The sequence below is a fragment of the Condylostylus longicornis genome, unplaced genomic scaffold (assembly GCF_029603195.1).
Source record: "Condylostylus longicornis isolate FDR11 unplaced genomic scaffold, ASM2960319v2 ptg000018l, whole genome shotgun sequence".
NCBI classification, from domain to species: Eukaryota; Metazoa; Arthropoda; class Insecta; order Diptera; family Dolichopodidae; genus Condylostylus; species Condylostylus longicornis.
Window position 1 is genome coordinate 11,556,816 of NW_026577987.1, and position 24,321 is coordinate 11,581,136.

At 25.0% G+C, this 24,321-nt stretch overlaps 4 protein-coding genes and 1 pseudogene across 4 annotated transcripts; 2 read left to right on the forward strand and 3 right to left on the reverse strand.

Annotated features, from left to right (window-relative positions):
* The first annotated feature begins 517 nt into the window (after window positions 1-517).
* On the forward strand, window positions 518-1,306 carry LOC129606486 (trypsin 3A1-like; annotated as a pseudogene).
* An 828-nt stretch (window positions 1,307-2,134) lies between these two features.
* LOC129606380 (death-associated protein 1) lies at window positions 2,135-3,403 on the reverse strand. The gene is made up of 3 exons (XM_055516684.1): window positions 3,237-3,403; window positions 2,668-2,756; window positions 2,135-2,593 (listed from the first exon to the last, which is right to left on the reverse strand). The coding sequence occupies exons 1-3, from the start codon at window positions 3,280-3,282 to the stop codon at window positions 2,435-2,437; spliced, it is 294 nt and encodes a 97-aa protein (XP_055372659.1). The 5' UTR covers window positions 3,283-3,403; the 3' UTR covers window positions 2,135-2,434.
* Window positions 3,404-5,207: 1,804 nt separating this feature from the next.
* LOC129606309 (protein dj-1beta-like) lies at window positions 5,208-6,066 on the reverse strand. The gene is made up of 3 exons (XM_055516564.1): window positions 5,769-6,066; window positions 5,493-5,713; window positions 5,208-5,428 (listed from the first exon to the last, which is right to left on the reverse strand). The coding sequence occupies exons 1-3, from the start codon at window positions 5,982-5,984 to the stop codon at window positions 5,278-5,280; spliced, it is 588 nt and encodes a 195-aa protein (XP_055372539.1). The 5' UTR covers window positions 5,985-6,066; the 3' UTR covers window positions 5,208-5,277.
* A 56-nt stretch (window positions 6,067-6,122) lies between these two features.
* On the forward strand, window positions 6,123-8,186 carry LOC129606307 (cyclin-dependent kinase 8). Its single transcript, XM_055516562.1, has 5 exons — window positions 6,123-6,380; window positions 6,460-6,711; window positions 6,776-7,179; window positions 7,235-7,625; window positions 7,697-8,186. Exons 1-5 carry the CDS (start codon window positions 6,180-6,182, stop codon window positions 7,862-7,864), a joined length of 1,416 nt encoding a protein of 471 aa, XP_055372537.1. The 5' UTR covers window positions 6,123-6,179; the 3' UTR covers window positions 7,865-8,186.
* Window positions 8,187-8,322: 136 nt separating this feature from the next.
* Window positions 8,323-23,772, reverse strand: LOC129606308 (uncharacterized). Its single transcript, XM_055516563.1, has 7 exons — window positions 23,351-23,772; window positions 23,167-23,294; window positions 22,862-23,042; window positions 21,427-21,626; window positions 9,451-9,610; window positions 9,124-9,375; window positions 8,323-9,062 (listed from the first exon to the last, which is right to left on the reverse strand). Exons 3-7 carry the CDS (start codon window positions 22,933-22,935, stop codon window positions 8,858-8,860), a joined length of 891 nt encoding a protein of 296 aa, XP_055372538.1. The 5' UTR covers window positions 22,936-23,042; window positions 23,167-23,294; window positions 23,351-23,772; the 3' UTR covers window positions 8,323-8,857.
* Window positions 23,773-24,321: the final 549 nt, after the last annotated feature.

Genomic DNA, 24,321 nt, shown 5'->3' on the forward strand with positions numbered 1-24,321 from the left:
TTGGAAGCAGTTAAAAATTTCAACAACAAAAGTTAATATGGAACATGATCATAAGATGGAATTCAAATTTATATTTTATTGACAATTACCATTTAAAATGTTAAAATATGTTCAGATAAAATTTATTAAAGAAAAACCAATGTAATACATAAATATATACATACATTAGTTTCTTTCTAATCGTTTTTAATTGCCTACAAAAAATAAAATTGAATTTTAATCGTCATATGATTGTGCGTGTAATTCAAATGATTTTGGTACATACACATTTTTTACAAGTTTACTTCACATATACATATGTAAATTAGGCTTCGTTCTGCAATTATTATATATTGAGCAATAGTTTAAAAATAAAATTAAGTGTTTCAAAATATAATCATATCTTCTCGAGAGCCTGTCAAATTAAAAACGGATAACAAGTTAAAACGTTTAAACTTTTCACAGATAAATTAAACTATATATAGGTAGTGTATTACCGCTTACAAAACAGATTAAAGATTTTTAAAATTAGAGAACAATGTTGATCGCAATTATTTTTGGAATAAGTTTTATTTGCTTAAGTTCAGCAAATGTGAAACCAATGCTTGATGGTCGCATTTATAATGGATTTGAAACTACAGTTGAAGAATTTCCACACCAAGCACAATTAGTACGTGGTACAACTCATCACTGTGGAGCTACAATAATAGGACGTCCAGGTGATACATATACTTATTATGCAATTACAGCAGCACATTGTGTAGGTTCTGATCCTAGACCATTCCGCATTAAAGCTGGCGTTACAGATCGTACACTTGAGGGTGAATTATCGCAAGTAGCCCAAATTCACTCGTATCCAACATTCGAATGGGCCAATTTTCAAGGAGATATAGCTGTTTTAGTATTAGAAAAACCAATTTATTTCAATGATAAAATAAAGCCAGCTTATCTACCAGAATCTAATGAAATAGTTCCAGCTAACACAATAGCTTTTGCTAGCGGATGGGGTATAACTGAAAATGGAAAAATGTCAACTAATTTACGTGCAGTTCAAGTGAATGTATTTTCCAAGGAGAAATGCGGTCAAATATTTGGCCCTAAAAGATATACTGATTTAAATTTGTGTGCTGGAGGCACTGACAAACCAAGAGATTCATGTGGGGGTGACAGTGGTGGCCCGTTAGTTAGCAATGGTAAACTAATTGGAGTTGTTTCTTGGGGCTATGGTTGTGGTAATCCTGAATATCCGGGAATGTATGCCAATGTAGCCCATTTTAGAACGTGGTTAGATACCATTATTAGATTTTAAAGTTTAAAATTACTTTGACCCCTCTATTGTTTTACATAATCAAAGAAAAAGTTATATTTATTAATAACTACGTAAATAAAGAAGCAAAAAATTAAAACTATTAACAGTTTAATTAAATTTAGTAAAAATTATTTTATTTGTCTCACCTAAGTTTTTAAACTTATGTATATTATACATTATTTTAACTTTTTTATACCTATTGCTCACAAATAATTAACGAATCATGAAAACTGACAAATTGTTTAATGGTGTATAATTCTATTTATATTGATGTAATTCATACATACATTCATATGAACATATATACATACTTCACAATTTTTTATAAAAATATATGACACCTTAAATTAAAGTAAAAAGTGAAAAGTTAAATTCCAAAATTATGTACATTAAAAAAACACAAACATGAACAATAACAACAACTTCTCTATATTAATCCGAAATATTTCGGAAAACTTTTTTCAACAGAAAAGATTCCTAGAATTTTGTTTTATAATTTGATCACTCATTGTTAATATTTTTAAAACATATTTTTGAGATAGGTATGCCTCAGCAGTTTGCAAGGCCTTGTTCATTAAAAAATAATCTCAGGAACATACTTGAACATTACTCTTTTCGTAATAAGGAATATGAAACAAAATTTATTTGTTTTTCTAATATAAGATTCATGAGTACCTAAGTATACATATAGCTACTAAATTTTTGAACACTATTTCTTAGATATGTTATTTTAAATTTAAGAGCTGAATGAGCTGATTTTTTTTTTTATAAAAAAAAAACCTATTTTAAAAAACTTCACTGCCCATCAGAGTTTATGTCTGCATAAATAAATAAAATTGTACAATATAATTATGAAATTTAAAAATTTTCCCACTTTTATTTAATTTTAGAAAATAATTTCTTGGTTTTTAGTTAGTTTTAAAAATAGATTAAAAAAAATGAAGTTTTGATTGTATATTAAATATTTTGATTATAATATAAACAGCAAAATATTCTAAAAACGGTTCATATACTTAAACTAAATAAAAAAAGGAATGAATCAAAAAACACCTTGTTATCCAGTTTTAGGAAAGAATCCATGGTCTTGCTCTTTTTTTAAAAAACAATTTAAAAAATATAGCGTATTATGTAAACAGAATCTAAGATCTACTTCCTGGGTTGTTGAATATTATTAATAGGCTTATGCGGAATTTGATTTGGTGGCTTTGGCGAATGAGCCACTTGTGCCGCAGCTGGTGAATAATCTACATTACCCTTAGCAGGAGCACCACTAACCGACATAGCATTTTGAATATTGACTGGTTGCTAAAAGAAAACAAACATCAATCTTATTTTTTCACCTACATAGTCTTTTTTTTTAGACAAAAATTATTTCTTACAGTCAAACCTGTACAATCCTCAGCATCTTTTGCTGGTCTTTCGGGATGAGGATTTTTATGTTGAACAATTCTCATACCACCAGCTTTTACTGGAAAAAATATAAACTTTTTGTAAATTATTTTGGCCAATTAACATATTGTATACGCGTTATAGTATTAAAACTTTATTTATCGATTTATTTTCTAATAGCAAATGGTCAAAATATAAATTTTAGAGTTACTTTCAAAATTATTTAAGCACCTATTTTTCAATTATTTTTCTAAAGCGTCATAAAGTTTATGCAACGTGGAATGTTCTTATCAAAACAACATGCAATACAAATTGATTAGCTCAACAGGATTTGAGCGTTAAGTGTTTTTATATAATTATGATCACGTATAAATGCATTTCTGTTAGTCAATTTCTAAAATTAATTTAAGGCAAATGATTAAATATGCAATTATTAACTAACTTTATAAACACAAGGTATTTCAAATGTTTTAGAATTGACAATGAAATTTTATAAACAAATAGCTACATCTAAAACAGAATGTATTATTTTAATTAAATAACAAAAAGAAGTATTTACCTGCTGGAGGATGACCTGCAACTTTTTGTGATTCTTCGTCAGACATTTCCAATTGGAATATAAATGTTAGACTTGATAATTTAAATTTTTTAACTTCGTTTTAACAAAATAATTTCGAACATACATGAACACCTAAATTGTGAATTGTGAAACAATGAACTGGACACGTCAAAGAAAAATATTATCAGTGGGATTGTTGGAAATGTCAACACGAATTATGAAATCACAATAGCGATTTTTAGTGTTTCTTGTAACAGGTTTTTATGAACGCGATTTAAAATAGCGATTTTAGTAATTGTAATCAAAATGAAATAATTGAAACACATACATACGTTATACTCGTAATTGAATAATTATAATAACAATGAATAATCTTCGAAATTACAATCACAGTTAAATAATCAAATAGAAACAACAATCCAAGACTTTGAAAGAGAGAATATTCTATGAAACCAAAATGAATTATGTCAAAATATTACATGTTTATTTTTTCATAACAAGTGAATGGGACATTTTGGTCTTCTCACGTTAATCTATAGAATCTTTTATGATTCTCATCACCGCCTACATTAGCATTGTATATGTACCTAGGTCCCTGACAAATTGTAGTCTTGCTGCCACCTCAAGCCCCAAGACTTCGTACAATGGGTGTTCCACCGCCTCCTTCTCATCTATACTAAGGTAGCAGACTTGTGTATCCATTTAAAATAAACTTTTTAAAGTAGGTCAAATTTCCTCATCGCTCTCGCTCTTGCGATAAACTTAAAATTTTTAGAGTGACGAAGGCCTGGAATTGTTCCAATGGTTCAAGATGAAAAGGCATACGTACTAGTTGCACGTACGTATGCCGTACTAGTTGCACGTAGTTTCATTCACGGAAAATTTCGTATTATATTACCAGTTTTTTTTTCAATTTACTTCATACTAGAAGTGTTGTCTCAAGAAAAATAAGAGCTTTTCGTAAAGTCAAAAGTCTCGAAAAGGATAATCACTCCACTAAATCAAAATATCAAGCTAGTTGTCAACACGTGGAACCATTAGAGGACTTGTTGACCAACCATTTAAAGGTTCAAACTTAAGTTTAAGTGAGAGTCGCTATGTTGGTCAACATATTTTCAACGTGTCTAACAATCGATGTGCAGCATTGCAAAATATCAACAAACAACACGCCTACGCGATTCATTGTAATCGCGATTTACTTAACTCATTAATACGTACGATTAACTCCGTGATTACACAAGACGCAATGGCGCTTTTATGCCAATTTAAGGTAAGATTATAAATATAAACACAAATTCTAAATTTGTAATAATTTTTATTTGAACTTTGTCATTTACTTTGTAAATATTCTTAAATTACAGTTAATGGCGAAAGTGAAGTGTATGTAAATATTTGCCGAAACTATGTTTTAATATCAAGACGTTCGTTAAAAACAACTTTTCTGAACATTTTTGCCAGAATATTCATTAATTTTAGGAAACAAAAATTGATATTGATTGATTATCATAACAAAAAAAAGTTTTTTCTTTAAGGTGATACAGCTTCCAATGAACAGGTTTCAAACTCAACATTGCTCAAAAAGCTTAAAAGCATTTTTTTCTTTTGAAGATGTTTTTTTCAATTTTTTTGATAATTTAGCCTGAAAATTTTCGTTTCGCAGACGAGTTGTTTCCGAGTTATTTTAGCTAATATTTAGAATTAAAATATAATGTCGGTTACGTGTAATTATAAATAAATGACGATAGAAGGAAATCTCATCATTAAGATCTATTAAATCCAATAAGATCTCATCAAGTTTATTCTAAATTTAGTTTTTCTAAAGTTTAAGGGAAAAAATAATAAATTGCCCCTAATAATTTTTGCAATTCTATATTCATCCTATCAGTCTGATTCGGGAATAATATCGAAAATCTCGTAATTATATCGATGTAATAATGGTGGTTACAAATAGTAATAAAAATTAACGTGCAATAAATTTAAATAAAATCAAGGTAACTTTAATGGAGCACAAGCAAAGTAGATATTATAAATCGAAAACATACTAAGCTAGCAGCATCGCTTTGGCAACTTCTTTTGCTTTATCAGCTCCATTTAGTTCTTCTGCTATTTTCAGTGCAAAGTCAAAAGCCGTTCCTGGGCCGCGACTTGTGATAAAATTCCCATCTTTTACTACACTTTCGTTTTCAATGTATCTAAAAGGAACCGAATAGGTTAATTTTTCTAATTCTACAGTCTATTACTACAACTCTGACTAACTTGAATTTGGTTGAGAGTTGATCCTTGAAGGCGGGGTACGATGTTATCTTTTTACCTAACCCAATATCGTGGCTATCAAAGGCAATCGGTGCTGCACATATGGCTGCAATAATTTTATTTGCTGATTCTTGCTTTTTTAATAATTCTCCAACAATTTTAGATGAAGCAAATGCTTTAGCACCACCTAATCCACCTGGTAAGACAATTACGTCAAAATCATTCTAAAGTAAAGTAATAGTTAAATAAATAAATTTTTCTAATGAAAATACAAATTACATTTTTCACATCTTCTAAACTAGCATCAGGTTTGATAATAACCTCCCTTGAACATTTTACTACTTCACTATTTTCAAGTCCGGCTACAGTAACTTGAATCCCTGCTCTTCTTAAAACATCTGCGGAAATTACAAATTCCATTTCCTCTGCACCAGGTGCAAGAATAACTAAGGCACTTTTAGAAGACATTGCTCTTGTAAAAATAGTCCTTAGCATAAAGTATCCAAATCCTTTATATTGAGAATTTTAAAAGCACTGATCCGCTATCAAGGATTTTTCATTACCAAATCTGTCATATCACAAAACGTCAAAAAACTGAAAAGTTAACTTCAAAATACTCTCGGTTTTATTTTGACACTTTGAAACTTGTCAAACAAATTGTAAACAAAGTAGTTATTCTTTTTATACAAAATGGATTATGATTTTAAAATAAAAACGCAGACGGAACGTACAAAAGTTGAAGATTTATTTAATTATGAGGGATGTAAAGTAGGTCGTGGCACATATGGACATGTTTATAAAGCTAAACGGAAAGAAGGCAGTGATCGGGAATATGCCCTAAAACAAATAGAAGGTACCGGTTTATCAATGTCAGCTTGTCGAGAAATAGCAGTAAGTAAAAAATTTTAACATATGTATGTACATATTTCAAAATTTTCTTCATGTATATTTCAATTTTTCTTGCATATAGCTTTTGCGAGAACTTAAGCACCCAAATGTTATTAACTTAATAAGGGTATTTCTATCCCACAACGATCGAAAAGTATTTTTATTATTTGATTATGCTGAACATGATTTGTGGCATATAATTAAATTTCACAGAGCAGCCAAAGCAGCAAAAAAACAAGTTGTTGTTCCTAAAGCGATGGTTAAAAGTTTGCTTTATCAAATATTAGACGGAATACATTATCTACATTCTAATTGGGTTCTTCATAGGGATTTGGTAAAATTAAACTCGAATTCATTTTATGTACACGTGTACCTAATAATTGTAGGATTCTTTTTAGAAACCGGCTAATATATTAGTTATGGGAGATGGAAATGAAAGAGGACGTGTTAAAATAGCAGATATGGGGTTTGCTCGTTTGTTTAATGCTCCTTTAAAACCTCTAGCCGATTTGGATCCAGTTGTAGTAACATTTTGGTATAGAGCTCCAGAGCTGCTACTAGGAGCTCGACATTACACAAAAGCGATCGATATATGGGCTATTGGGTGCATATTTGCAGAATTACTTACATCCGAACCTATTTTTCATTGTAGGCAAGAAGATATTAAAACCAGTAATCCATACCATCACGACCAACTGGATAGAATTTTTAATGTAATGGGATTTCCACAAGATAAAGACTGGGAAGATATTAAGAAAATGCCAGAGCACCATACACTAACAAAAGACTTTAAAAGAGCTAAGTAAATTAAACTTTTACAAACTTTACAACTGATAATTCACTTTTTATGATTTCAGCTATTCCAATTGTTCTTTAGCTAAATACATGGAACGTTTTAAAATCAAACCTGACAGTAAAGCTTTTCATTTACTACAAAAATTGTTATTAATGGACCCAAACAAACGAATTACTTCAGAACAAGCAATGCAAGATTCTTATTTTCAAGAAGATCCATTACCAACTGCAGATGTTTTCGCTGGTTGTCCAATTCCCTATCCTAAGAGAGAATTTTTAACTGATGATGATAACGAGGATAAATCTGAAAATAAACAAAGACAACAACAACAGCATCAACAACAGCAACAACAACAGCAGCAACAACAACAACAGCAACAACAACAGCAGCAACAACAGCAACAGCAGCAGCAGCAACAACAACCACAACAACAACAAACACAGCAGCAAGGGGTATGTTTAAAATTAAACTGAAAATTACTTTGCTATTCAAATTAAATTTACCTCAAATAATTTTTTGATAGATTCAACAACAAAATCAAACATCGAATCACGGTGAACCTAGCAGTAAAAGAGTTCGTTTATCTGGCCCTTCACATCAACAACAAACCATAAGCCAAAATCAAGATTTTCAACAGCAGCAAATGCTTTATAATAATACTCAGGCGAATAATTTTCAACAGCGTTTTTAATAAGAAAAATATTAAATATAACTTTTAAAACAGTATAAAAAAATTTAATAAGATTTAATAAATAATAAATACCTAATGTTTATTTAACTCACTTTTTTTCTGAAAAGTTAAATATGTATAATTAATGTAAGTTAAAAGCATGTTCAATATCTAGCAATGTAAACCGTGAAGGAAATATTAAGTCCACATTTGAATTTGCAATTATATTATTTAATTGAGAGCAGTTTTACCATGAAAATTTGTCTTGAATGATTAAATTAAATTTCGAAAAATATTCAAATTTTTCACCATTTCAACCAAAAAAAATTGTGAAACGCGAAAAGGAAATCATATTCAAAATATCTTTAATTTAAACATCTTGTGTAAGATTAATGAGAAGTTGTTAACCAAAAATGACTAAAAAAAATTATAATAATAAATAGCGTTATCTTTTTTGTAATTTAGTATATTTCTACTTCTTGAAAAATATAATATAAAATACATTTTTATAGTTTTTACATAATTTTCTGAACCAGAACAAAAAGTTTAACAAAAATGATACTAATTCAAAAGATTTATTTACAAAATATAAAAATTTTACGACAATTTTTTATATAAGTTATAATTTGCAAATTAAAAAGTTTCGAGGAATATTTTTTTGTTAATCTATGTTCCCAGTTGTTTTTACATAAAATTTTATGCAAAAACGAGAAAAGAAAACCGTTCCAAAGTTTTTCTTATGATATAATTAATTTATTTAATATTTAGAAAAAATATTTTTCATTGATGCTCACTTTTCTTTCTTTTCCCTAATTTTTAATTATTAAAATCATAAACAAATTTGAAACCATTTTTATATACAATAATTAAATCGATTTTGTACAATATAACTCAACATTTTCTTTCTTAATATCATTTTAAAGTTTAATAATACAAAAAATTTTGAGTTCGCCAATTTATTGTTTAAAGGGCTTATTTTGACGAAATAATAATGAAAAATTAGAATTTAAATATTTACATCGATGTTGGAGACCAAAAATTCATTTCTCTTAATTCTGATGGTTTTGCTTTTAGAATTTTTGTATGCAAATTTTTTGCATTATCACTTTGCTCAACGTTATCGTTGTTGAAATTTTCTGGTTCCTCGTCTATATGATGTATTGATGATGATGGTGTTGCTTCACGTTGTATACCCAAAAGTGATGCTAGAAACCAACCCCTTAAAAATAAAAATTAATTTTTAATAATTTATAAAATATAAAACAAAAATAATAATTTACCTTCCTTCTGTGTTCTGGTTAGCAAGGGTAAAAGTTCCAGTGAAATATGGATTAGCCTGAAATTTCCTCATCGATTTGGGCGATCCAAGTGGTGATGACGGTAACGATTTAGATCCACGGCGTATTAATAATCTGTTTTTAGCCTGTTGTGCTTCTAATTCGTAAGGTTCTGGTTTAATTAATGAACTTGTTTTCAAAGTTTGATCTTCGACAGTTTTCAATTGAAAAGATTCAAATTCGTCTTGATCCACGCTAAAATAAGAACGATTTTTTAAATTTAATTTTTTTTATTTTTTTTTAATTATAAAATTAGATGGCTAAACTTACTTAGAAACTTGTAATCCTCTGTTAGAATGAAAAGAACGACCTGATACCATACGTTGTGCAACTTCAATTATAGAACTACCACATGCGGCATTTGAACCTTGAAAACCATCATCTGTTCCAAATGATTTGGGTGGGTGTTTAACTCCGTCCACGTTAGATTCTGCAATGGAAATAAGAAATTTAAAAAAATTAAATTTTTTCTATAATAAAAACATTTTAACAAGATATTATTCGAATTTTAAAAAATATTTTTTATTTCTTAAAAACATATTTATTAAATACATACTGTCTGAGATAATAACGTTTCACAACTGTATAATAAAGGGAGAGGTTGATAGTGTAAAATTGATTATAACATTTAATACATGTATAAGTATATTTTATTTATTTTGCTATATAAATATTACTATCTGATAAAAATCAGCCATTAAAATATATTGAGTTTTTATTTGTATTTCAGTTTCTTGAATTTTTTATAGAGTTTGATGTGAGAATTATATAGATTTTTTTAAATACATTGATATAAATTGTATGTAGTGGTATTTGATATTAATAAACTGACATATGTACATACATATAACATTTTTTTAAAAAAATATTTCAATTATTAACAAGATTTTCATAATTAAATATTGTAGATTAAGAATGCAGTTTATTAAGTAGAATTTATAATTGAATATGGAATAATTTAAAAATAAGAAATTGGAAAAAACTGGTAAATATTTCCTACATCTTTCTATATCCATTAAGGAACAAGAAAAGTTTTTACAAAAAAAAAAAAATAAAAATAAATAAAAAATGTTCCAAAGGGCTTAACTTATTTTTTTTTTTTGATGAAAATTATTTAAGGCCTAACTTAAGAACCTGTATGTAATACAATTTTCTAGTAATTTTCTAGTAATTCTTAATTTTATTTATTTATTAGACATTTCCAAAGAGATTTTTTAATAAATTTTATTATTATTATTATAACTTTTATAATATAAGAAAAAAATGTGTTATAACTCTTGTATAATTAAAATTTTATAGAATTAAGTTTAATAGTTCAAAATTGTAAAATAATAATGTGCTACACATATGTAAATTATTATTAATAAAAAAAACTAATATGCATACCTTAATCACATATTCACAATATTAGGCGAGAAATAAACAGTACAACGAGTGAAATTAAGTACATAACTATTATGTTAAAAATGAGATGAGAATAATTATTATAAAATTTCATTATTTTACAACAACAAGAAGGGCAACAGTAAAAACAATTGTATAAATAAAATGCAATTATGAAGTAGATATGTATATATATATGTATTTATTTATAATAGATTTTGAAAGAAAAACAGATTTGGACAAATTTTTTCAGATAAGTTTTGTATTTCAAATAATGCATGGTATTAAAAACAAATTGAGTACATTAAACCCACTCGTCATTAACATAAAAATATACGTACTTACATATATTTTAATATTAGCCCTATAAAAACTAAGTTATTTGCACAATTATAGTCAAAATCTTTCTCATTAGCAAAATAAAAAAAAAATCACATTTATGTGTTACTGAACCGCTTTCTAATCACATTTTATCTATTCATATTCGAATATTCTTAAAGTAAGTGAAAGAAAAACCAGTATTTTGTAGTTTTAAGTTTATATTTCTTTGTTTGAAAAAAAAAACAAAGATAAACGATTCAAAAAATCGTTTTCTTTTAATTAGAAAAATTACTAGATATATAGAAAAGTATATACATATTTGAGTGGAAGATACATACATAGGAATATAAAAAAATCTGATGTAAACAGCATATAACCGACTACAATGTGTATTTTCTGAATAATATTAAGAAATGCCTATTCAATTATACTCATTAATTGAACGAAAAAATTGTACAAGATTTTGAAAATTACAATTATCAAAGTTAATAACCTTTCAATTAATTTATCTAGAAAAATGTAAATTGGGTTGTTAGTAAAGGTTGACTTTATCCAATCCGAATTCCTTGGAAAATTCTTTATTTTGTTTTGCTGACAAACAGAACTCAAATATTAAATTGCAAAAAAATATTCGTTAATTATTTCCTTAGAAATTATTAAACAAAATGTAAAATCGGCTCTTAATGAAATATCGGCTTTAGTGCCCTAAAATTTTCAAGAAATTTACTGGTGGATTATTTTAACAACCATAAAATAGTCAAAAACGTAAAAGTCCGCATACAAAACGTAAAAATTGAGTTGCTAAGGCCTAACATACCCCAAAATTTTATCAATTCGTTATATGGCCAAAGTAAATCCAAACATAAATTTTCATTAAAATCATTTTATCCAAACTTGAGTGACACAGGAGTAATACAGACAGACAGAATATCTTTCTAAAAATAGTTTATTTACACGCTTCCCTATAACCTAATTGAATACATTGCGGTCAGTAATTATATATATAATATAATATAATACGCATATATGTATAATAGCGCGTATGTATTCGACACCGGTTTATTATAACTTCATTCAAAATTCAAATGAGATTTTGAATTTTATTTTTGATTTAGAATATGTATTTGAAAATTGTATTTGATTAATAATTTCCCATTTATATATGAATATTTTAATTTTATATATAATAATAACATTAGTTATATTTTTTTTGTTTTGAAAATAACAATTATTATGTATTTACATTATATATACTCACAAATCTCAAGAAGCAATTAAAAAAAAAATGGTTTGGAATTGCGTAAGTGTTAAAATCGTTAAAATTTGCTTACGTTTTATCGCCTGAGAATTATAATTTAATAAATAACATAATAAATTTATTATTCTATTTTTCATTATTATTTCGTAATATAAAAATATTTTAAATAAATATGCACATAAATACATACATATACAGATTTATATATATAAAAAAAAATAAGTGTTAGTTATAGTTTTGTGCAGAAATACGACGTTTGCAGAATACAAAATTGATTTTTCTTTCAAATTTTAATACTCAAAATAACTTTCATTTATTTTCGGGAATTTAAAGAAACACCTATGTACTTCTACTTGTATGTATATATAAATAATATATATAAGTACATATTACTATGTATGTATTTAAATATAATTATTTTTTTTTATTTTTTAAATACAATGAATGACGTTTTTTGGGTAACTGCCAACCAAATAATAAAACAAAATATTAAGCAAATTAACAAAATGAGAAAGAAAAAAATAATATTTTCAGTTTTTAGTCTAATAATAATCGGATTTTATTAGACAGCAGTAAATGACAATGAAAAAAGAACGAATAAAAATATTGTTTTCATAATATTTCCACCTTAAGTTACGTATACATATTATATACATATGTATGTGGCACAAAATAATATGAAAATTAAATTACTTACTACTTATTTATTATATTCTGAGAATTTTCGATAATTTATTTTAATTTGGCAACAATACCTTTTAAGTAAATCACCCCCAACAACTGAGAATTTTGTTTTTTTTTTGTACTATTAATATTTTACCAATCACAATTAATTATTAAGAAATCTATTATAAGATAAATAAAAATGCATTATTAAATATCAATTAGAAGAATTGTTCTTTAATAGAAGGAGAATAAAACAGTTAGTATAAGTACAACTGTTCTCAGTTTATTTTGGAAAAAAAATTTCATTAGATATTTAAAAATAAATTTCGGTTTCACCTTATGTTCATTAAAAAATTTGTAAATAATTTATTTTAAATATTTATACGTGGTTTACCAAAATATTATAATTTTGTATTTGCAGATAAAATTATAAATTCTTACGCTTTCGATAAATTTTTAATACCGGTAAAACCACGATAATTTTGGTTTGTTTTTTTTTTTTTTAAAAAATAAGTGACCGAATAATACAGATAACAGACAAGTGATCAAAAAACTTGAAATCAAAACAATTTACATTCTTCAATTTGATAAGTTATATTGACTTTTATTAAAATGATTTTTAAAAATGCTGTTAGTATGCTGTTAGTAATTCTATGAAAGTAATTTAGAATGCAAAGCTGCAAAATATAAGGGTAGTATGAGAAAAGGTTCCCAAATTAATAATTAAAAATTTTGTATGGTTTATTTTTATATTAAAACTTGTACGATCATTTAAATTTTAAAGCGTATATAAACGCTTATAAACGATCATTTAATACGGTTCATTAACACAAACTTTAATATATTATAAAAGGAATTCATATTTTTCTATTAAGTAAATTCTTATTCAAAAAAATTCAACTTTCAATGATGCTATGCAATAGGTACTAGGTAGTGAAATAAACAAAAATTTAAAAATTTTACTTTAAAAATCGATTTTCCATCAATTATATTAATGGAATTTCACAATACGAAAAGTATAATTAGAAAAGAATACAATGCCATTTTGATTTTTAAATAAAATCTACTAGTAAAATTTGAACATTTCCACTGAATTGTTTATTTATAATTTATCACTGAATTGTTGTTTGTTTAAAATATTTTAAGAATATTAATATTAAAACCCATTATAATAAAATTTCCAAAAAAAAAATACATTCACTATATTATTAACATAATGTTTATGAGTAAACACAATAAGGGAAAAGAATAACTTTATTTGCATTAGAAACAAATTTACTATACAACAACTTACAATTATAATTTGATGCACTTTTCTGCCCCTAAGAACTATTATAACTTTTACATTTATTTTTCCAAATAAATTCTTACCATTTAAATGATCATCCTTACGGAACGGACATGGTATATTATTTGCATCATGAAGAGCTCTTAAATCTATTCTCGACATTATCGCAAATTACTCACAAACATTAACGACGCAAACACTTCAAAATTAATGAATTACACAAAAAAAATCAAAAAAAATTTTTTTTTTCCTCTTTTTTTTTAAATAATATTAAAAAAAAGCTTTTCAAGTAAAAAATCTAATGAAAATATAAAATTGTTTAAAATGTTATTATTGAAATAGAAATATTTGAAAAATAAAAAAAATAATGCAAAACTTTCAAGCTTAATTTTTTATTATTAAAATTCTTAATGTTGCCATTAGTATCACAATTTTTTATTTTTGTTTTTAAAAAATAAACATTTAATTTAGTTTACATATTATACAAAAAAAAAGTAAACAATGTAAATCAACATTTTCATTATTGTGTGTTTTGTCCAACAATTCTATTGTTCAACTGAAAACTTTTTAATGACAAATTTTTTATTTTTAATACTTTTTAGGAATTGTTATGTGCATAATCAATGTAGGTAGGAAAATGAATGCATTTTCATTGCTAAATAAAAAGAAAAACAATAAAGAATAATATTATTTCGCAATGATATAACAACAAGATAAGGGTCATGCGCTTGAAAATACAAAATAAAACCTTACAAAATATTGTAACAAAAAAAAAGAAGAAAATTAAAAAAAGTTTTTGTTATAGTTCATTTCGGATATGCCACGTGCGAGAACTGTCATATTTATGTATTTAGATACAGTAAGAATCCTAATAATTCTAACTGCAAAAATATTTTAGTATTTTTCATAGCGCAACGTAGTATTTTTTTTGGGTTTTATCTTATATAAAAATCTTCTATTCAATTTATAAAATTTTAAAAAATTTGAATGTACGCATTAAATTTTTATTTTTAATGCGAACAAAAAAAAAAATTTATTATCAATGAGATTCCAAATTATTAATAATAAAATGTTGTAACTTTTAAGTTATTCGTCGTTTATAATTAGAAAATTCATTCCCATATGAGAATTTAGATTAATTACGTTTTAGAAAAAAATTGAGAATACTTTTAATTAGCATAATTGAAAAATAATGAATTCAATGTACCTATTTCCACTTTAGTGAAAAATGTTAATACAAATGTACATAATGCTTGTTCCAATTAAAAACAGCACAAAATTCTTAAACTATTATAAAATGAGAAATAAAATTTTTTACTATTCAACTTTTGAGAAATTTTATAAAAGTGAAAATAATTAGTTTTGTAATTTACCGCCTCATTGGTCAAAAAGTTAATGAACTAGCTATGTATAATTATTTAACTCCACTCTAACATATTATCGGCCAGTTATATAGTAAATTAATCTAATATAGAAAAGTCTTATCGGTATTATTAAAAATTTTTTTTTACTACTGTTATGATTTTTGCACCTTGTGTTGTGATTTGTTAAGAATATGCGAACGTCGATTTCACCGAATTAGATTTCTTGACATTTAATGAACGTGTTACACATTATATTGGGTTTTTTGAAAAGGCACGCAGTGTAGTTTCATAATGTTTTTTATGGGTTTACTGTTTTGTGCGAATAAAATACAAATGAAAAAAGCCGTTTACTTTTACAACTATTAACGTAATGAATGACATACAAAAATGTATATATATATATATATATATATATACGCGATGTGCAAGTGCAGAATTTATGCCCTATGGGGTCTAATCATCTAACAAATTGATGCAATATTATTTTTCTATTTACAAAAAAAAAAAAATTGCACATAATATTATGGGATTAATTGATTATAAAATACAGAACCCATATATGTATTATACATTATAAAATCGTTTAATGTACATGTGTATATTAAATAACAAATCGTATTGATCGAGATTATTAAATGCAATAAATTGTACCGAAGATTTACTAAGAATTCTTAAATACTAATACGGTTTATGTACTACATCTCACTCAACCTCAATGCGATCATTATCTCACATCATTCAAAATTTAAACACTTTTTTACTTCTCAAATATAATTCGGAAAATCTGTGAGAATGAGGACATGGAATCTAAAAAAAAAATTTGATTCAATTCGGACAATTTTCAAGTAAACAAATTAAAGTGAGAAAAAAGCCCTTTAAAGAACTTGACTAAATTGTTTTTTGACAAAATATAAAATGATAATAAGATAAAAAAAGTGTTAATAAAACCTATGCTAAAATCTGTTATAATAAGCAAGCCAAACCAACAAAAAATTTAAATTGTCCTACAAATGAATTTTAAGCTTAAAATATTCGAAACCATTAATTGTGATTTAGGCAGTTTTGTCTTACGTTAGATCTGTAATCACAAAATTTTAATAACATGTTCTAAAATTTTGGAAATGACTCCAAAAAATGTTATCTAATTTATGTAAAAATTTTTTTTAGAAAATTCAAGTAGTTTGGTTTTTTTTTTTACTTTTGTATCAACACTTTAATCCCAAATAAAACAAATTTGATAAAAAAACAAATTGCATTGTGTTTTTGTACTTTTATATTTTGAAAATAAAATTTTCTAGTTTCTAATAATTAGAATATGGTGTACATAATAATGGTTATCACAATGAAAACGAAATTAAATTCAAACATATCCTCAGGCGTTTTTTTTAAATACAATAATAATGTACCATTCACGCACATGATACATAATATGTACATATATACATATATGTATATATAATTAGAAAAAATTCAATCAAAAATTATTTTAAATTTGCAAGCATATTTTTTGATAATAATTTTATGGGTCTTCACTGATTCATGCAGAAGGTTGTTCATCGATAGACCCATATGTGAAAGCAAAATTGCTACAACAGCAATTCATGTTAAATAATTTCTTTCACTAGTGCATTATGTTCTCTAAAAAAAACTTAGTGTATATTGTTCCTCGAGCAAAATTTTAAAAATGACATTTAAAAAAAAAATTATTTTATTTTAAAAACTAATTAAAATTCGTTTTGTTGTGTACTCTTTTAATAAACGTCAATTTGTGAATAAAAAGAAAATAAGTTCCTTAAATATTTGCGAACTACAAAATAAAAAACATATGATTGTCAATTTTTTTAAAAGATTACATCAAAAGTCCTTCGGTTGCTCACTAGTTGGAAGAAAATAATTTTTTTTTTGTTTCTCTTCTTTGCACTAAAACGTCATTTTGAGCATTTTTCCTTTACATAAAATGTTACAAGTACTAAAAGATTTAATTGTAAGAAAACATTGTACAATTAAAATTTTTTTAAAAAAGTAAGGACTAAAACTACGCTTTAGTTTTATATTTTATCCAATTTTCGGAACTGCGGGACGAAATAGGTTAAAACGCAAAATTTAAAATAATTTTTTTTTTCTTTTCATTAAATGAAACTAAAAATAGAAAAGAACACACCACATTTTTATTTATTTTATAATTTTTAGAATTTTTTTTTTGTTATTTTTTTAAAAAAAAAATTCTATTACTTTCCATTTTCGAATGAAATTTTTATATTAAGTATTCGGAAAATTTTTTTTCTAATCTAATTTTGAAAACATAAAAGAAAAACTTTATTTTAATGTTGAAATTCACAATTTTCTTTATTCACGAATTATTTGAATTTAATTTTATTTAATTTTTTAATAAATGGGTATATGATGAATTAACATGAAATTTCAATAAAAAATTCTCATATTTCTTCATTTCTTTCTAATGAAATGCTTGTGAGTAATTTCACACTAATCTTTACGTCATTATTTTCGATTATTTATTTCTTTATACTTTTGCTTTTAATTTTAACAATGATTAGTAAAAACATAATAATATTTTATATTTATATGTAAGTATATAAAATATACATACTTTTAAAGTACGAAAAAAAATCAATATAAATATTTATTTAGTTTCGTTTTCCAATCAATTCAATTTTTATAGTACATCTATGTACGTTAATTCAATTTTTATAGTACATCTATGTACGTATGTAGAAGAAGTAAAAAATAAATTTAAATAATGTACTAAACAATGAAAATATTTGCTTGTTAACGAAACTCTCGCTTTTTCTTTTTATTCTTTTTCAAAAGCTCTTGCTCTTATTGCTTGCTTAATTAACAGATAATCGCTAAAATTCAACTAAAAAATTTTGGTTTTTGGTCGTCATCTTTTATACTTTCACGAAAATTTTTTTTATAGTTGGTCAATACTTTATTAAGTGTTTTGTATAATATATTGTTTGTGTGATTGATTGTTTGATGTAAAGATAAAAAATTAATACATATGTAAGTACGATAAATTGAATAATAATTATTTACTCTAGATGTTATAATAAAATAAGATGTTATATTAAAAAAATCTAATGTGATCAGCACAAAGCTGATTGCACAGTGTATTATTTAATTTAGCAAAAGTATTGCAAAAGATCATGAAAATTCTTACATTCCAACTACCTAGAAAAGTATAACTTTTTTGTTAAAAATTTAACTTCAAATAAACTCATTCACACATAGACCAGCCTAACGGCATCTTCCACCACAATGCGAAATTTTGGTGCCATCACACGGCCTCCGTTATTATGTATAATGCACTTGACAATTAAATGTATTAAATTTTAATTGATATTATTTTAAAAATAATAGTGTAAACTAAGTAAAATAATGAAAAAATTAATTTTATATTTTCTAACATTATTAAAACTGATGGAAATCAAAATTGATACTTAATTATATTTAACTAAGTTAAATAAAAAATACAAAATTAATTTAATTTTTAAATATTTACAAAATGCGTGAAGTTAATAGCTCACGACGAACGTCCTCCTTATTAAAATTTCTTGAATATTAATAATATTAAGGCGTCTATTAATTTGTATATAAGATGTGGAAAGTTTTCCGGTCAGTGTTATAAATGTAAAGATTAACTTAAAATACTGTTCAATATTTTGTTCGTTTAGCTATTAAAATTGCTATTTAATACATATAATGAAAACGAAATATTATAAATATCTTTATATAGATATCTTATCAACACACTTTTCATTTTCTACATACATACATAAAATGAACATACTAAAATAGAAGATACTCATACAAAATTAAAAAAAATACAATTATAACGAAAAACCAAATGAAAATTAAAATTTTTGGTGTTGAAAATAAAACAACACATGTGTTTATATACATACACTATATATTTATGTATATGAATAATCAAAAATCGTCACTAAGTTGTGTTGTATATAAAAACAATTTAATATTATAAAATTATTATTATAATAAAAACGACGTGCCTCTATTTTATTGTTTTTTGCTTAAAATAAGAATCATTTGGAAATTTTGATCATTTTTTTTTACCCCATAGTTTTATTTTTTCAAAGCTTTTTAATAAGTCTTTAATTAAAGGTAGGTTCACACTTTTACTTAAATATAATTTATATTCAACGAATTAACAAAATAAAAAACAAAAATAAATAATAGCAATAAACTAAAAAAAGTCGTAAAAAATTTTAGCATATTATAATCAGTTGGTAACCAAAAATAAGAAATTTGAAAACTTATAAGAAAAAAAATTTTTCATTGTAGAGTAACATATGAGAAATTCTAAATGTAATAGAGATGTAAAAAATTGAAACGAAAAAACTACGGAAAACGTTTTTAGAAATGTAAAATGTAGATTATCATAGACTCTAGCTTAATAACTTAAACCTGTAAAGTATGCATTTTTGGTGTAATTTTTTTAATTAAATATTTATCACTACTACAAGAATTGGGTATTAATTTCTGGGCAATTTTAGTAAGAAATCACGAAGAAGTATTTGGTAGTGATAATAGTAATCTTTGATGGGAGTGGCAAGCCGTTGCATAGACTATTAACTTGAATGATCGTAATAAAAAATTTGAAATATTATATTGAAAACAAACAACTTTAAAATTAAATATTTTTATCGCTAAACATGATTTTACATTACGTGTATATTTTTTTAGCAGTTTTTTAGAACCTTTTTAATTAATCTTGTACATATCAGCTAAGAAAAAGTGACACCTACATATACGGAAATTTAAAACCTATGACTGTAGTAAATTAAGTTTTATTATTCGATGAAAGGAATTTACAGGAAATTTTGGGATATTGTAAGAGTTTTTATTTCATAGAATTACATTAAAGATTGCTTCATTTTGGAAAAAAGTTATTTAGCTAATTCTCTAACAATGTTTTATATGTTGGCAAAACAACGAACATCAATTAATTACTTAACTAAGGTTATTAATATTTTAGATTCAATTTTGATAAAAAAAAAAACAAATGTTTACAGCCCTATTATTTTGTGTTATCTATAAAGCAATTGATTTTTATACCTGATAGGTAACTGAAAAATTGTTGTCAAGAGTGCATTTAAAAATCTACAAAGAAAATCATTTAGATAATGTAGTTATCACACATCACTGTCAGAAAATAAAATGCAAATATTTTTTTAAATAAAAAATATAGTTCATTTCACGGAAAATTAGAGATTGGATAATTATTTTAATATAATATGCACATATTATATTTCTTTTTTGTAAAGAAAACAAAAATAAAACTTCAAGAAACATTTGTGTACAAAGAACTAATTCAATAATATGTTTTAGCACTATAGTATCATTACATATATATAATTTTTGTTCTGAACTTCGTTCAGTACAATTTTAGAAACAAAGAAAGCAAATTCTGCAAACAAACGCAGAGAATGAACAAAGCAAAGGAACGAATATAAATGAATGTTAGATATTTGATACTCTAAAAAGTTCAATTCAGTTCACATAATATTGTTACAGATATAAGAGTGTACATTAAGCTTAAATTAATTAAATGTAATTTTTAATTATGAATTTTATGTAAATATTATTTCAAAAATAATTTCAGAACATTTTAATATCATTTATAAACAGTTGATTATAATATGTTACATTATCTGCAACATTATATAAAATACGGAAAAATATATTCAAAAAATTTTAGAAATTTGAAAACAATTAAGTATTTCGAGGATTTAAAATATTTAAAACGACGATTGAAGATGTTCTGAAATTATAAAGTGTAACAAAAATTTAAGAAGTTTCAAAATACTTTTAATTTGAAATTTCCAAAAAAAATAGCACAAAAAAAACACGTTATTTTTGATATTGTTATTTTGTAATTATCATCACAATAACTATTTTGTGTAGGTACCTGTATTTTTACTTACCATTCATAAATTTTTTGCATGGTTCTGTATGATTCGAAAATAAAGCTGCCTTTGATGCAAAATTGTGATTTTTTGTATCCTCTTGAATTTTTTCAGATAAATTTTTAATAGTGGTTCTAGGTTTATCTTGTACTGGATAACGTATATAGAAAAACGAATCATCATGTGGCGGAGGTGAAAAATTAACATCGTAGTCGTTTCTGAAAAATTAAAACATTATTACTTAAATATTATTTTAAATTACATTTAAATTTAGATTTTGATAGAAGTGTATCAAAGGTATTATATCAATGTAGTTCAGATCAACATTTTTAATTTTTGAATTCGGGTTCCGATTCAGAGTAGATAAATTAAAATATATGTTCATTGAGCATCTGAAGTAAACAAAGTTTATTTACTTTAAAAAATTACATACATACATGGTTACTTGCATTAATTTATTCTACCACAAATTGACTTATAATAAACGAGATATTCATTTATGAATTGCGAAAGGGCTCACATAATCAATACTCATACTCAATGAAACAAACTCGGCCGTTACGTATTTAATTATAAGCTACGACCTGCAAATACCTATCTATCGTGAAACAACTTGCAATGGAGATTAAAAATATAAAACTTTACTGACAAATCATTCAATCATTTTTATGTGAATTAAATGCCTCATAATAAAGTTCAAGCCATTTCTTAACGGCTAAATTTGAGTTTAAAATAAAATACATATATAAACTTAAAGTCGTATGATTTTAGGAAAATTTAATATCCCTCCTTTATTAATTACACATACATATTATATTCTATTCTATATTAAAATGGTTTGTTTTCAAAAAAAATTTTGAAGCAAGAAAAAGCAAATTTTTATCAGCATAACAAGGTTTTTCTATGCTTTTATTATTCTGTAGAAGGTCATACAAACTTTCTTAGTATAGAATTAAATATTGATAAATTGGCTAAATTATTAAACAAAGTTTGAAACTTTTTAGAAAGAGAAATTGTTACATTTGTTGAGTTTTTTAATTGTAATATGTTAAAAAGCGTGGAATTTTGCTCATTTTTTAATATTTTTTATTACAAAATAAATTAATAGTTATTAAAACTTATAAAGTCTCTAATGTAATAAGCAATTTGATACCCGAACCAAAAAAAAAAGATAATAGGTAATTTGCAATTATTGGGCAGGTGGTTAGATACAAGAATATCATTTTAAAAAGCGTGGAATTTTGCTCATTTTTTAATATTTTTTATTACAAAATTAATAGTTATTAAAACTTATAAAGTCTCTAATGTAATAAGCAATTTGATACCCGAACCAAAAAAAAAAAGATAATAGGTAATTTGCAATTATTGGGCAGGTGGTTAGATACAAGAATACCATTTTCAAAACTATACGTGTACATTGAACTAAGGAAGACTTAATGAAAATAAAACTTACCGATCTGTTTTCGAACGTATCCATTGTGGTACTGCAAACCCGGATGAAATACTTGAGCGTTCTGGATCAGTCATTATTTTGCTTTTAATTGGCAATAACACTTTTTATTATAAAACTAAAGCAATTTGCTTATAAAATATAACAATTGCGTGCAATTCCAAATATGTTTGTATTTGTGCAGCTTTTATTCAAATAATCAAGTTTTATTAAAAAAAAAACCAAAAATATACATACAATATATGAACTTATTTGTGTTTTACTAAAAATTAAGCAAACAAGTTTCTAAAACACTTTTATTTGGATACCTTATTTCCATTAAATTTTCAATAAAATTATTGTCGACATTATTGCAAGACGCGAAAACATAAACCAAAATTTTTTCTATGAAGCTAAGTCCGACATATTATGTTTTTAAGAAAAATTTTATAAGTCTCTGAAATATAGAAAGAAATTATGTAAAATATAAGTTTAAAAATTAAATTCACTTACTTTTTTTGAAACATAGGTTGCACATATTGTTAACTTGATTGTTATAAAAAATTTTGCACTTTATTCATATTAACAAAAACCTTTTTTCAGACTGACGTACATAAATTTTGTTTTTTGCTTATTTTAATCCGGAATCGTCTAATATTATTATGAATATGTATAAATACTATATTCTTGAAAATTTTACAAAAATAATTTTCGATAACACGTACATACAAACAAATATGCACTTTGTGAACTTTTTTATTTTAATGACATCTTATTGTTCCTAAAGAAAATATGTAATGCCAAATTTACCAATAAATTACGTGTTCACCAATATTTCTTAAAAAAATCGACAAAATTCAATTGAGTATTTTATTACACTTTTTGAAACGAACAACCTTTTAAATTCACTTAAAAACTAATATGTCGCTTCAAAAATAAAAGTAGCACAAAAAATAATGCTAGCAGTAAATCTTTGAGATAAAAAAAGTAATTAAATAATATAATAAAGTGACAGCTGATGTTTTTTACAACCAGCCAAAGTTAAGCTACAGAAATGTCAAATTGATTTTCTTAGCTTGTCATATTGATGCAATGTAATGTTTATGTATACGACAAAATCTAACGTAATGTTTACATATTATACGACTAAATCTAAAATTAAATCTACGATAAAGTCATTATCTGATAGATTTCAGAACTTAGGTCGAAGTTTAATAATTTTGCTACGGTTTATAATCAAAATAAAAATGTGCTGATCGCTGTTCCAAACTTTCATAAAAAACTTACGGCCGCATTTTATTCATACAAAATCTGATGACAAATCTGTTGAGAATAGAGTAATTTGCCGTCTGACAAAGTCGGTTAATGTTAAGCACTTTCGGTTCAAATGTTTTAAAACTAACTCCAAGCCTTATTACTTTGTATTTAATGAGTTTTAAATAATTGAGAGAGAGTTCAATTGAGATTGCTCTTTTATTTTATTT

Bases quoted from the DNA above. Each gene is read 5' to 3' on its own strand.
- LOC129606308 (XM_055516563.1), bottom strand. From the start codon at position 22,935: ATGACTGATCCAGAACGCTCAAGTATTTCATCCGGGTTTGCAGTACCA. The intron at 21,627-22,861 runs GTAAGTTTTATT...TTAATTTTTCAG, and splicing joins ATACGTTCGAAAACAGATCG to AAACGACTACGATGTTAATT. The intron at 9,376-9,450 runs GTAAGTTTAGCC...TTCTTATTTTAG, and splicing joins AGAGGATTACAAGTTTCTAA to CGTGGATCAAGACGAATTTG.
- LOC129606309 (XM_055516564.1), bottom strand. From the start codon at position 5,984: ATGCTAAGGACTATTTTTACAAGAGCAATGTCTTCTAAAAGTGCCTTA. The intron at 5,714-5,768 runs GTAATTTGTATT...ACTTTACTTTAG, and splicing joins GTTTAGAAGATGTGAAAAAT to AATGATTTTGACGTAATTGT. The intron at 5,429-5,492 runs GTTAGTCAGAGT...GGTTCCTTTTAG, and splicing joins CAACTCTCAACCAAATTCAA to ATACATTGAAAACGAAAGTG.
- LOC129606380 (XM_055516684.1), bottom strand. From the start codon at position 3,282: ATGTCTGACGAAGAATCACAAAAAGTTGCAGGTCATCCTCCAGCAG. The intron at 2,757-3,236 runs GTAAATACTTCT...TATTTTTTCCAG, and splicing joins TGCAGGTCATCCTCCAGCAG to TAAAAGCTGGTGGTATGAGA. The intron at 2,594-2,667 runs GTAAGAAATAAT...GTTTTCTTTTAG, and splicing joins AGGATTGTACAGGTTTGACT to CAACCAGTCAATATTCAAAA.
- LOC129606307 (XM_055516562.1), top strand. From the start codon at position 6,180: ATGGATTATGATTTTAAAATAAAAACGCAGACGGAACGTACAAAAGTT. The intron at 6,381-6,459 runs GTAAGTAAAAAA...TCTTGCATATAG, and splicing joins CAGCTTGTCGAGAAATAGCA to CTTTTGCGAGAACTTAAGCA. The intron at 6,712-6,775 runs GTAAAATTAAAC...GATTCTTTTTAG, and splicing joins GGGTTCTTCATAGGGATTTG to AAACCGGCTAATATATTAGT.